This window comes from Barbus barbus (genome assembly GCF_936440315.1).
Source record: "Barbus barbus genome assembly, chromosome: 31".
NCBI lineage: Eukaryota > Metazoa > Chordata > Actinopteri > Cypriniformes > Cyprinidae > Barbus > Barbus barbus.
In genome coordinates this window covers 15367686-15380817 of record NC_136759.1, presented here as the reverse complement: position 1 = coordinate 15380817, position 13132 = coordinate 15367686, and the positions used below count along the sequence as shown (strand labels likewise).

The following is a 13132-nucleotide window of genomic DNA, read 5'->3' as shown; positions in this document are numbered from 1 at the left end:
TATATTAATTATTTAAAATAACTTTAAAATTATTACTCCAGTCTTTAGTGTCACATGATCCATCAGAAATCATTCTAATATGCTGATTTGATGCTCAAGAAACATTTCTTATGACGACTAGCGTTGAAAATAAGGTTTTTGCTCCTTAATATTTTTGTTGAAACTGTGATGCATTTTTTTCAGTATTGTTTGATAATAGAAAGTTTAAAAGAACATAAAGATACATAGAACATAAAGGTATAGTAAAAATGTCAAATCCACTGTTATGCTCATTATGCCTTTGAGGTGTATATTAGAGAAAATATAGCTTTTTCACATCTTAAAGAAGCAGTTCATCCAAAATTGCTGATGTTTATTCACCTCCATGTTGTTCCAAATCCATCTGACTGAATTTCTGCTGAGGAACAGAAAAGTTTTTTTCCAAGCCTGTATGACTTTTGCTTCCGTAGATGACAAATGGAGATGTTTGGCAGAATGTTCCCGCAGCTCTTTTCATGTATTGAGAATTAATGATGACCAATAAGAGCAGGGGTAAAGGGGAACATTTTCTGTGAATAATGACCTACTTAATATTTTGAATTAGGTTTTATTTTATATATTCAGTTTTCATTTTAAATTTAGTTTTAGTAATTTAATGTACTTTTTGACATTTTATTAGTTTTTTCTATATTTCTATTTAACTTTATTTTTATTTCAGTGTTATTTTCATTAATAGTAGTATTTCAGATAGTTTCCAAAGGCATCATTTCTAATTTGAATTTTTTTAAATCTAATTTTAAAAAGTATTCATTTATATTATTATTATTTTTTTTTTTAGCTTTATTTTAATTAACAAAAAATATTTTTTGTTAACAATAACAAATCTGGTATGGAAAAGAGCAGCATGAACACTAGGTTTTGTCATCTACGGAAGCAAAAGTCATACCGATTTGGAAAAATATGAAAGTGAATAAATGATGATAGTATATTAATTTTTGATTAAACTATCCCTCTGATGAAGTGACAGTATATTTACAGATTTCAGAGATGTATTATGGTTGTTTACCAAGACATTAGTGATTCCAGTTACCTTGCTGACGGATCACAATGTTGTGACTTGCAGAGAATTACTTTCTCACTTGAGTGAAGAATAAAACCCACACTGAAGTGCATTATTCATGATGTTGTAGACTCATAAGAACAAGGAAATATGCAAAAGATTAGGGAGGATTTTGTTGTGGATTTGCATGTACTGTTGTCCTCAGTTTCTTGTTTGATTGTCTCTGCACCATCTGCAGGAGGCTGAAAGCAATCGACTGTGTCGACGATTACAGCTAAAGGACATCATCCCTGCAGAGATGCAGAGGTTCACCAAGTACCCCTTACTGATGGACAACATTGCCAAGTGCACAGGTATTTTCCTTATTCATGCATCCATTCTTTTTAAAGCATTCCATTGCAGTGAGGTTTACATTAAAGTTAAATAAATGCTTGTTCTACACAATATTTAAACCAAATTCACCACAAAATTATTTAAAAACAAAATGGCAATGTTTAAGATTAACATCCAAGTTTACTAACAGGTGTGACTCCTGTTCTCCTGTGCAATTAAAACAGTTGGAGAATGAGGGAGAACATCTGTTCTGTCATTTTCTGTAACCCGAAAGGGCTTGTCAATCATAGCATTGCTGATTGACAGCAAAAAATGATCTGTGACACTCTCCCCTCATGCCATAGGTATGTCAGTGATGTGACAGACAGCTAGTTGTCGACTGGAACAACTAAACTCATTAAAAATTCAGTTGTGAGTCCTGAAAATTTTGAGGAAGTCACTTCCGTTATTGAATGCAGTTGACTATCTTTTTTTTAAACTCTGTACAAAACCTCAAGACAACCATTATTTTCAACACTGATAAGAAGACATTAATAAATGTTTTCTTGAGCAACAAATCAGCATATTAGAATGATTTCTAAAGGATCATGTGACACTGATGACTGAACTACAGATGCTGAAAATTCAGCTTTGCATCACGGTGAGAAATTGCCATTTAAAATATATTAAAAATACATAAAAAATATTTTAAATTTAAATATTATAAAATAAATCATTTTATAAGATATTTTATACTATTATAGTATTATTAATATTTTGAATAGTTTTCTTTGTGTTCAGTATACATTTTAAATTTAGATTTTGTCATTTTTATTAGTTTTTCTATATTTTTTACTTTTTTCAGCTTTGCCATTACTGTCATAAATTACAATTTAAATATATTCAAATAAAATGCGTATTTTAAATTGAAATATTTCAAAATAAACGAATCTTATTTATTAATAAAATTACTTATTTGCATACATGTTCATACAAATCTATATTATATATAGATTTTTTTTAAACAACTATATGCAGATTTGGTTTTTATTTCTTATTGTACGTGTTGTACGCGATTTTATAAGATCTTTTAATTTTCACAGATCCCAGTCACCCCCTTTGCAATCCCTACATTTTGGGGAAAATTAAGGATTAATTCATCTTTTAATCATATTTGCAAATGTCTTGACTCCACAGCCAACAGAGCAATTTTGTCTTCACTGTTCCAATACTTATGGAGGGCCCTGTATGAGGGAAGTGTGTATATGTTTGACAAATAAGTCAGACCCTCACCTTTATTGTGTTGGCTATTCAAAAAGTGTTTGCTGGCTGGACACCAACCATTAGTAAATTAGAGCTATGCCAGCTCTTAAATCTCCATTATTATTCTGAAATGTTCTGAAGCGGGAACCGCACACTTTCAAAGCGTCTCTCACATTATTTGGCAGACGTGTTGAATTGTGGCTCACTTGTCAGAGGAAGGCAATAAATGTAAAGTATAACTAGCGGTTAAAGAGGAGGTGATTCTCCTCATATTCATTGGCACTTGGCAATAGTCTCAGTGGTGGGCACTAGAGGAAATAGAGGGCACTTGGCTGGCCAGGATGTTCTTAAAGTTGATTGGTCTCTTCTTGAAACGTGTGTGCATGTACGTTATGTATCGTCTTTACCGACAGATGAGTCAGAGGAGAAAGACAAAGTGAGACGAGCAGCCGAGTGCTGTCGACACATTCTCAGCCACGTCAACCAGTCTGTGAAGGAGTCCGAGAATAAACAGGTAAGCAGTGCAACTTGATCGAGCTGCCACTCTCTCCTGGCTCGAGGTAGGCAGACTTTATTGCCTCAGGTCAGCTTAAAGGAAAGACACTGGAAAACCAAAACTTAATGATTGTCAGCATTCATCTTTAGGTTGAAAGCTTCCAGGTACTCTTACATCAGCCCTGAAACTGCTCTTAGAGTAGAAACAGGATGATCCAACCTTATCATTCTTAAACGATTGCAGCTTTAAATGTTTTTTGTTTGGTGGCTAAATTCATAAGAGGGCAGCCAATGTTAATGGATTCTTCAGCATAAATATGTATTTTGTTTGTGTCCCACAGAGACTGGAGGACTACCAGAGACGGCTGGACCTGTCTTCCCTCAAGCAGAGCGAGAACCCCATGAGCTTGGAGTTCAAGGTTAGTGCTTATCATACAGATTTGTCTAGGTTTTTTCCTAGACAACCGTATTTGAGAAGCAGAGAATAGCAGGTTATCCCACCAGTTTTTCATGCGGATCAACGTCAATCATATTTGTGCGTCTGAGATACATTTTTAGGAAGACAACATCGTGAGGAGCTAAAATCAAGTTGAAGTTGCGTATTTATTCAGACAGACAAAAATATGGTTTTCTTGGCATCCTTTTCGTTTTTGTAGCTTGGGGAAAATTTTTTAATTTATACAAACATTATGGTTTCTAATTCAGTTAAAAATGGATTTTAAAGTTTTTCAGTCTAAACAATGTGATCTAATTTATTATTCAGGACATGACTTAAAAAGTTTTATTAATGTGTGATTTAATATTTAGTATATTATTAATATTTTAAATGAGCTTTTGTATTTTTAATTTTAGTTTAATTTTATGTGCTTTTGTCTGTTTTATTAGTTTTTGTTTTTTAATACCTCTAATTAAGCTTAATTAAGAGTTTTTATTCTGTAGTATTTAAATTTTGTTCTGTTTCAGCTTTATTTTATTTTATTAAAAAAAGTATTTTTTTTGTATATTTTGTGTTGGAAGTTTTTGACATTTCATTTTGATTGTTGTTAACCGATTGAAACTATTCTATTGGTTTTTATTTTTGCATCTCTCTTATTGAATAGCAACAATAATAAGAGTTAAAGTAAAAAGTAATAGTTTTCCATTTCGAATTTACCCTTTAAAGCTCATATGTGGCATTCACGATGTAATAACTAATCTAGATGGGGGACATTTATTACCCTCTCTGAAAATGTTTCATTTATTTGCTTTGTCCGTGTAAACAATCAGTCAGTCCACATAAGAATCAGATTTGAAGAGCAAATCTAAATTGGGTGCTATATGAATAAAACTAGCAAGACCTTTCTACAGCAAGGATTTTAAGGATGCAAGTTACTCATTCATGTGTTGTCCCACAGAACCTGGATCTCACTAAAAGGAAGATGGTCCACGAGGGTCCTCTGTCCTGGAAGATTAACAAAGACAAAACTATTGGTAAGCCACTGCTCTCAAACTTCCCAAAAGCTTATTTTTTGATGATTGTATAATAACACTAGTGTCTGTTTTTGCCTCAGAGTTATATACTTTACTCCTGGAAGACATCCTGGTGTTGTTGCAGAAGCAGGACGAGCGTTTTATTCTCAGGTGTCACAGCAAGAACCTTGCAGGAACAGCTGACACGAAACACATATTCAGTCCCATCATCAAACTCAACACTGTGCTGGTGCGCTCGGTGGCGACAGGTGAGCATCTGACTTCTCATTTGTCACATACACACTCCCTATATATATATTTCAAGAATTAATCCATACAGGGTTCCTTGATTTCCCCACACAGATAACAGATCATTCTTTGTGATCTCCATGTCCAAAAACGGAGCTCAGATTTATGAGCTGATGGCACAAACCGTGTCCGAGCAGAGAATGTAAGTTTTCATCACTTCTCGTGTTTCTGCAATCCACTACTTTCTAGTTTATAGAGCAGTGTTAATTGTCTTTTATATCAGGTGGCAACGGCAGATTGCTCAGAGGGCAGATGTTATAAACGCCAAACCCCACAGTGTCATTCCTTTGCCTCAGCACGAGTGAGTTCCTCTCTACTTACTACTTAATTTAGATAATTTTTATGTTTGATTTTTAAAGTATTGGTCTGGGACGAGAGTAACAATAAAATCTATGCATAAAATGCTTTAGAATGTAGCAAATATAAATGATAAAGGCCTTTACCTTACATAACTGTTCCTTTTATGTTCTAGTGGTGACAGAGATGGTGTCGAGTTAAGCAAGTTCAGCAAAGGCTCTGAACGGATCTCCACAGGAAGCATCCAGTCCACAGGTAGCTGTGCATGTACAAACGCTCCTGATTGTAAAAGTGTTGATTGCCACCATATTCAACTCGAGACTTCATAATCTGTCCTCAGAGAAAGACAGTGAATTTTCACCTACGGCAGCCCTGCGGGATTGTGTCCCGGAAGCCAGCCCTGGGGAAGAGGACCAGGTCCCGAGAGCTGGCAAGGATGGCTCGTTTCTGGACTCTGAACTCTTGAACGGCAGGGATGCAGACTCGCAATCTTGTTCGTCTAAAGCAGATGAGGCCCTTAAAACCTGTAAGACTGCTTTTGATTACCTTACCTTATTATTAACTGGATTACCTTACAAATCCATGCCTTTCATATCATGTTTTATTTTTGACAAATAATAAATGTGAAATAATCATTTACATAATAAATTATGCTTGCCAAACATCTAAACAGTGCCAGATTCCTTGAGTTAAGGCTACTGTGCCTGTTTGTTTTGGCTTGTCCTCAGCATTGGGAGGCAGCTGCCAACTCAACAAACTGACAACTCAGCCTCTATTGATTAAAAAACTACAGTAAAGAGTTATTTATTTTTAAAATTGTCTTTTAATTACAGTATCTAACAATAGAAGACTTTTAAGGTCTTGTGTACTTTTGCTTCCTAATGGCATAAACAACAAATATGTGAACTTGGGATCATCTCTATTTTAACATAAGCTTTATGCTATTTGTATGAGGTCAACTTGGGTCTTTTGCTATCAGACCATCATGTTGGGAAGCAGTTTGTTTTAGTAATAGGACTCATTTCTGCAAATCAGTTCCCTTGAACAGTTTGTTTCAGTGAACTGATTAAAAAAACACACTGTTTTACATCCCTGTTAGCCCAGTGTGGTGTATTTCATGCTCTAATATGTTCAAATAATTCCATAGATAGGTGCATATTCCTTTTTTTGTTAAAAGGATAGCCCATCCCAAAGTGTTGGTGACTAAACCGTTTTGGTTCCCATTGACTTGGAAGTCAAAAGGAACCAAAAGTGCTTAGTTACCAACGTTCTTCAAATTACCTTTTTGTGTTCTGCAGGGGGGAAAACTCATAGAAGTTTGGAATGATGAGGCAAAAGATGACAGAATTTTCATTTTTGGTTGGACTGTCCCCTTAATAAATTGTTTATTATAATTCCTATCGTAACAGCACAGATTCACCTTATAAAATATAGTCGTCATTCTGATTCAGTTAGATTTATGAACAAATAACATTTCTAGTTTTCTTGGTAATATCAGTTATAAATGGGGTCTCAATATGACGCTTGTCCTGTATGTTATGTAATCAGCATCTTCATTTCAGGTTGTTTTGAGGTAGTGTATCATTTAATAAGGTCTGTGTACACGTCATGGTCTTTTTCAGTGGCGGCGCTGAAGCAGGTGCTGGTGACTCAGCTTATGGCTCAGGATGAGGGCGAGCAATTGTGCCGATCGGCCGGCAGTCGTCTCCTCAGGACCACTTCTCTACGCACACCGGTGGAGCACAGCTCCACTCGCACCCCTAGTCGAGCTCAGGACTACTCTGGAGATACGGGCTTCTACGAGTGCCCCGAGGACTACGGTGAGTGTTTGACCAAGAAACTCTCCTGTCCTGAGTTAATGTTGGTTTACATGCCATTATAAGTGTTTAATCTTATTATTATACATTACTGACACTCTATCCTCCAGTTTGATACTGTTAAGTGCTTTGACACAATCTGTATTGTTAAAAGCGCTGTATAAATAAAGGTGACTTGACTTGACATGGAGAGGTGGACTCTCAAGATGTGGCATGGCGGGTAGTACACATGCTCCGACATCCAGGTGTCCCGGCTGATTGTAGTTGTGCTTTCCAGCAGCTTACCTGGTCCTGGACGGGTACGGTGGCCCAGACGAGAGCAGTACAGATGACAATATTCAGGTCCGGAGAAAGGAGTCGAGTTTGGCCCACAGCTGTGCTGCTGACTCGGGCATCAGCCTCAAGTTCTCCTCGCCCTCCTCAGGCAGCACATCCCGCCTCAGCAGACAGGTCCTCTCACATCTACGCTGCCTGCAGGCCAACCTCAACCACCTCAAGGTCTGTCTGCTCTCACCACTCTTTGAATTTTAGGGCTCCACAATATAATATATATTCACAATATACTCAATGATTGTTTTGTTGGCTATATAAAGTGTGATCTTGATGATTTTAGTGCACTTTTTGAGGCCATTAAATTCTTAAAGTCAGTCATTAGACTAGTTTTGTCATTTGCGATATGGGAGCATCAGGTTTTTTTTTTATAGTTCATACATTTTTAGCCACTATACTGAATTTTTATGACTGATACAGATCAGATTTTTGTCTGATAACTATTATATAGAAGTAATTTTAATTCATTGTAATATATTGTAATTTATTAATTTATGTAGTTTATAATTTAATATATGCACAAATGTGTGTATATATTATAAAATAAAATCAGTTTTCAAAATTGTATGTTTATTTTATTTATTTAAATATATGTTTTTTATTTATACATACATTTATTATTTAATAATGATCTTTATTACATTAATAATAATTGTATCACTGTTCATGATTTAATAATTGTAATTATACATAATTTATATGTATATTATTTAATAAAACAATTACATTTATTAATAATACAATTATTAAATTATATGTAAGTACATGTAAATATTTTCAAAATATATACTGTATGCGTGTGTATTTATTTATATATATATATATATATATATATATATATACATACATACATACACACACACACACACACACACACACACACACACACACACACACATACATGCATAATTATACACAGTACACACAAAATTTATTTTCGCTTGACACCACTAATTAATTCTATATATATTTTAATACTTATCAGGTAATTTGAATAATAACTTGTAATGTTTTTCAGGAGATGGAAACAAAGTATTATAATCTACTTCGCCAAAGGCCTGTTGGATCAACCGCAGATACGGACGAGAGCAGAGGTAACGTGAACACCACTGTGACTGCTAAACAATTCAGATCACACAGCCTTTGACTTAGAGTTTCTGTTTCAGGATTATTCCATCACTCTGCTCTGTCTCATTCCTCCCACAGATAAGAAATAGAGTGGCAGAAGTTCCCGGCTCCTGTGATGACGGGGGCATCGCTTCTATCCGTAACATGCTCCGCACAAGCCTGTCTTCCTCACTGCTGAACACCTCCATCCAAAAATGAGGGGAATATTCTAACAAGGCCTCTCTCGCTTCTGTCAGCACTCGTCAATTAGGGAAGACGGACTGTCTCCTCTCAGCCTTACCTGTCCCGAGTACATGTCCTAATTCCAACGAATGTGGGCAGCCCAGTCTCTTCTCCTTCCCCAGCAGCCCTAGCTAGAGAAAGGAGAACTATACCAAAATGTACAAAGCTGTGTGTTTAGAAAATATATAAGTTGAGAGAGGATTTTTTGTAACTAATAATGTATTAAGCTGTTTTCTTTTTTTAAATCCCAAGATGTATTTATTTTTCCTTTTAGTGTTTTCCATGTTTCTCGCATGCTTCTGGCTGTTGAAACTCTTAAGCTGTCTGTCGCTGTAGGCTCCAGTGTGACTGAACAGGGCACAAGTTTTATGCGTGGAAGCCCAAGTCTGTGCCGTACATCAAGAGAAGTTTTTGCTCAAGGCCTCCTTCAGTTACTCCAGCCAGCTGACATTCCTCCCAGAGCCCTGGACTGAGGCATTCGCCCCTGAGACCCTCCTGCTGAGATAAAGAGTGGATGGATCTCAGGCTCTCTCGGTCTGCAGCTACATTTTGATGACTGCAAAAAGAGAAGATTTGCCATCAGGATTGAAGGTGATGCAAAACCTGGAAATAAAGATGCAATGACAACCTTTGTACTGATCGATTTTTGGCAGTTTTTTTAAATGCAGGCATATAATGAGTGCATGTGCTGGAATATTCGTGGCATAGAATGGGAATTTGAGTAGCTTGTCAATCAAAACTGCATATAATAACTGCAACTCACTGTTGATGTCCTTTAACATGGACAAGAGGAGTTGAGAAGTAGTGTGTGATTTCGGTCAGAAAAAATAGTTGAGTAGTTTCATATTTCTTTTTCTTCACAACAAGACAGGAAGCATTTTAGCAGTAGTGCTACTAAACGGAGAGCAAAGATTGCGAGCATAATTAATGCTTTAATTATGTGCTGCCACGGAGAATGATCGGAAATTTAGTTTGTTTTTGAAGTCGTGCAAGCCTGTCTCCTCATAAACCAGCTAAATGAGTTGTGTTTTCTGCCAAGCTTTATCGTTATTCCTCATCAAGGGTACATAAAGTGGCTACCAACTAAATTGTACAGTCATCATTCACCGTTACGACGTTTTATGATCAATACCAATTTGCTTCCACCATGATTCTTTCCTTGACACACCCAGTGTGTGAATTATGCACTGACTGTCGGAGTGATGAATCTTTATAGTACTTTCTGTGAGGGATTTTGGAGTAAAGTCTAAGGTTTGGCTTTTGGTACCCATAGTCTTTAAACTCTTGCATGAAGAATATTTTAACAAAATGATTTTGTTTGGAATAGTAAGTAAATCAATAATAATGTTAGAAAACATAACTTTCTATATATGATGTAGTGAACTTAACTGCAAGGCCTCGGGCTGCTTACTGTTGTTATGGTTATATATTCAGGTGATTGCGAATATTTAATGCTAATGCTATCATTATTGCTGTTATTATGTACCTGTTTTACACAACCAGTTAAACCTTTTATATTTATTTACCAATGCAACCAAAATATAACTGACATTTAATTGATAATTGTAAATTCCAATTGGGACATACAGATTACAGTTACCTTTTTATTGATAACATGATTATATATTATTCACACAGTAGCAAGTTGATTCTACCTAATTCTTCTTTTTCATCTTTTAGATTTCTCCTTTTTAAAACAGCCTACTGCTTATATATATTCAGCCAATTTTGTGAAACTCGGTCACGAGTCAGGTGGCTGTAATTACACACAAATTTTCAGAAAAGCAGAAGTCTTTGATTTATTCTGTTCTTTGCTTGAGACATCCAACATTACATGGTATAAATAAGTATATGCACCAGATTTTCTTGTTGATTATACAGTGACAGGCCAGTAGAGGGCAGATAGTGCTTGTTGTCTGTGTTTGCCCATAGGGCTGCAATGACATCAATACTCTGGGTTTAACTGGACCCTACAGGTTAGCCAGATACAGAGCAGAGCAAGTGTTTAAAACTACAACTCCTGTTACGCTCAGTCAGTCCACCTCAGGCATCACTCATTACCACGGCACTTGTTGCAAATCATTAAAAAAAAGAAGAAAAAAGGTCTTCAGTTAACCATGCTCTTGCATAAATCAGTAGTGTTCATCCAAATGAATCACAGAGCTCCATTGTAGCCTCAGTCAAGTTTCCCCTAAGCAGTTTTAGAGAGACACTCTGTTCCTCTGAAGGAAAGTGGTTGTCCTCTGAGGTCATATGTTCTCATCGTTTCACCCTTAAAACACTGTGCAGTTAAGTACAGAGAAACAGGCAGTCAGCAGGACAATTGATTGTCTCGGCATGCACCTGTCAATTATCTAATTGAAGCGCTGAGGGGGGCGAGAAGAAGGGCAAACTGTGGTGTCACATCACATCTCTCGCAGTCTCTCAGATCACCTAGACCAACCCAAGAGCCATTCCTGTTTCCATAACTCTGTTCCACACACTTGAAAACAGTGTGCATGATTACACAAACATAAACTATTGAAATATGCGGCTTTATGAAGATCTAAAAAGTGCTGTGGTTCATACCAGGGTATATGAGGTTCAAGTGAGACCATTAGTGAAAAATGCTTCCTAGATATAGATGAGTTTCTTTCTTCATCAGAACAGATTTGGAGAAATTTAGCGTCACGTCACTTGTTCACCAATGGATCCTCTGCAGTCAAGGGGTGCCGTCAGAATGAGAGTCCAAACAGCTGATAAAAACTAGTAATCTACAACAGTTTTCTCCAAATCTGTTCTGATGAAACTAACTCCATTACATCTACATTCACATTCATATTATCCTCATATTATATATTGTGCTCAGCCATCTTTATAATTTTAGCTCTATCCACGTTTTTCTTCCCGTAAAAATAGGATTGGCCATTTGTAAATTCTATGGGTCTAGCTTCTGGTCTCATGTCCACTGTCCAGCTATTTTTAGCTGTACAAAACAGTTTTTTTTGCTGCTTGATATTGAAAATTGTGTCTTTGCCATATTATTTTAATGTAATAACAATCTGCATGGAGGTGGGGTGAAGCTACGAGGTTTCGCTGAGGATCCAATGGCGTTAAGAAGTTCTACTGACAAGCTCTTTTGAATGCTTTTCATTGGTTAAATATGTTAAAACCTTCAAACAGACATAAGGAAGACCAATAGCACTGATTTAAAATAATAATAACGAAATATAGGCTAATAGAGAAATGAAGTTAATTTTCCACGGCACGCCTGACTGGGCTGGGTAATGGCGACGGCCATACTCTGCCATATGGAAATGCCGCCGCTGCTTTCAGCATGAAATAAACATGAAAATAAATAGTACAACTTAATGAAATCTGTCTCATGTAATCGGTCAATCAGTGTTTCAACCGCGGAAAGATGTCAATATAACAGCTTGTAAAAATAATGTCACATAACGTAATAGAAAAACCTAAGAAAAACATATTTAGTGACCATAAACTCATTAGTGAGCTAGAAAAATAAACTATGGAAAATTTTGCTAAATATATGCACCATATAACCTATTCATCAATTTTTTACTGTTAAATGTTTAATTTGTTTTAATAAATCCGTTGTTTTTTTTTTTATGTCAGCCACCATTTAAATGTTTATATTTCAAAGAAACATTTGGAGTAGAGATATAATTATGTAATTGTAACTTTGTTATTATAAAAACTTAAACTTAGTGTAATTTAAGCGTTTGTATATAAATCAGTTCATTTTAACCTTCAATATTATAGTAATGTAGTAGTCTACCAACTGACTGTCATTTAGGCCTATATTTTACCGCATTAGTTGAGATTTTTTTTCTGTGAGAAAATTTGACATGTACCTGCATGTATATCAAGTTAAAGATATCGAATTGAATCGATTCATGAAATTTGTGTCAAAACCCAGCCCTATTTGTCAATATTTTTAGTCTAGCCTTATAAAGTCTTCTATCAAGTTTTGCATTGTATAACCTATACAACACTGACGGTGCAATACAACCACTGGCTTTTTTCTTCTGCCTAAAACTGAGCTACTTTCATTATGAAAATAATCATGTACCAGGATTTTCAATGTTGTTCTGCAGGCGTACATTATGTGTGGGTTTTGTTAGCGCATTCATTACAGTGGGTGTACATCCTCACAGCCACTTTCTACCTGACACATTTATTAAGGTACGTAATCAGTTATTTTCCACTTGACATGATGTGATACCCATATTTTAATATTAAAAGTAAGTCATCCTAACAAAAAAGGCAAGCACGACAGTTAAAGTCACCCTAAGTGATTTTCAGAGTAGCAGGCCACGGCACGAACAAATACGCATGCTTGACATGAATTTGGATGTTTTTTTTATACTAAAACAATAGTACTTAAAGGCTTAATTTCTCAAGTTAATGTGAATGGGCTATATTATTGTCTTCTGAGACATTTGAGTTTGACCGAGAGAGTTTTTCCCAG

The 13132-nt window shown here is 35.8% G+C and overlaps 1 protein-coding gene across 4 annotated transcripts in view; it reads left to right on the top strand.

The window, feature by feature from the left end:
• LOC306850908 (rho guanine nucleotide exchange factor 12-like) overlaps window positions 1-10742 on the top strand; it is a 54707-nt gene extending 43965 nt beyond the window's left edge. For 2 of the 4 annotated variants that reach the window (XM_079386867.1, XM_079386865.1), the window contains 13 exons: window positions 1278-1392; window positions 3028-3128; window positions 3451-3528; window positions 4504-4579; window positions 4660-4827; window positions 4922-5009; window positions 5091-5168; window positions 5340-5419; window positions 5505-5690; window positions 6787-6984; window positions 7259-7479; window positions 8330-8405; window positions 8518-10742. In XM_079386867.1, coding sequence (XP_079242993.1) covers window positions 1278-1392; window positions 3028-3128; window positions 3451-3528; window positions 4504-4579; window positions 4660-4827; window positions 4922-5009; window positions 5091-5168; window positions 5340-5419; window positions 5505-5690; window positions 6787-6984; window positions 7259-7479; window positions 8330-8405; window positions 8518-8528 — 1476 coding nt within the window. In that variant the 3' untranslated portion in view covers window positions 8529-10742. The remainder of the gene's footprint in view (window positions 1-1277; window positions 1393-3027; window positions 3129-3450; window positions 3529-4503; window positions 4580-4659; window positions 4828-4921; window positions 5010-5090; window positions 5169-5339; window positions 5420-5504; window positions 5691-6786; window positions 6985-7258; window positions 7480-8329; window positions 8406-8517) is intronic. The other 2 variants (XM_079386868.1, XM_079386866.1) reach the window with 1 other exon arrangement.
• The last annotated feature ends 2390 nt before the right edge of the window (window positions 10743-13132 follow it).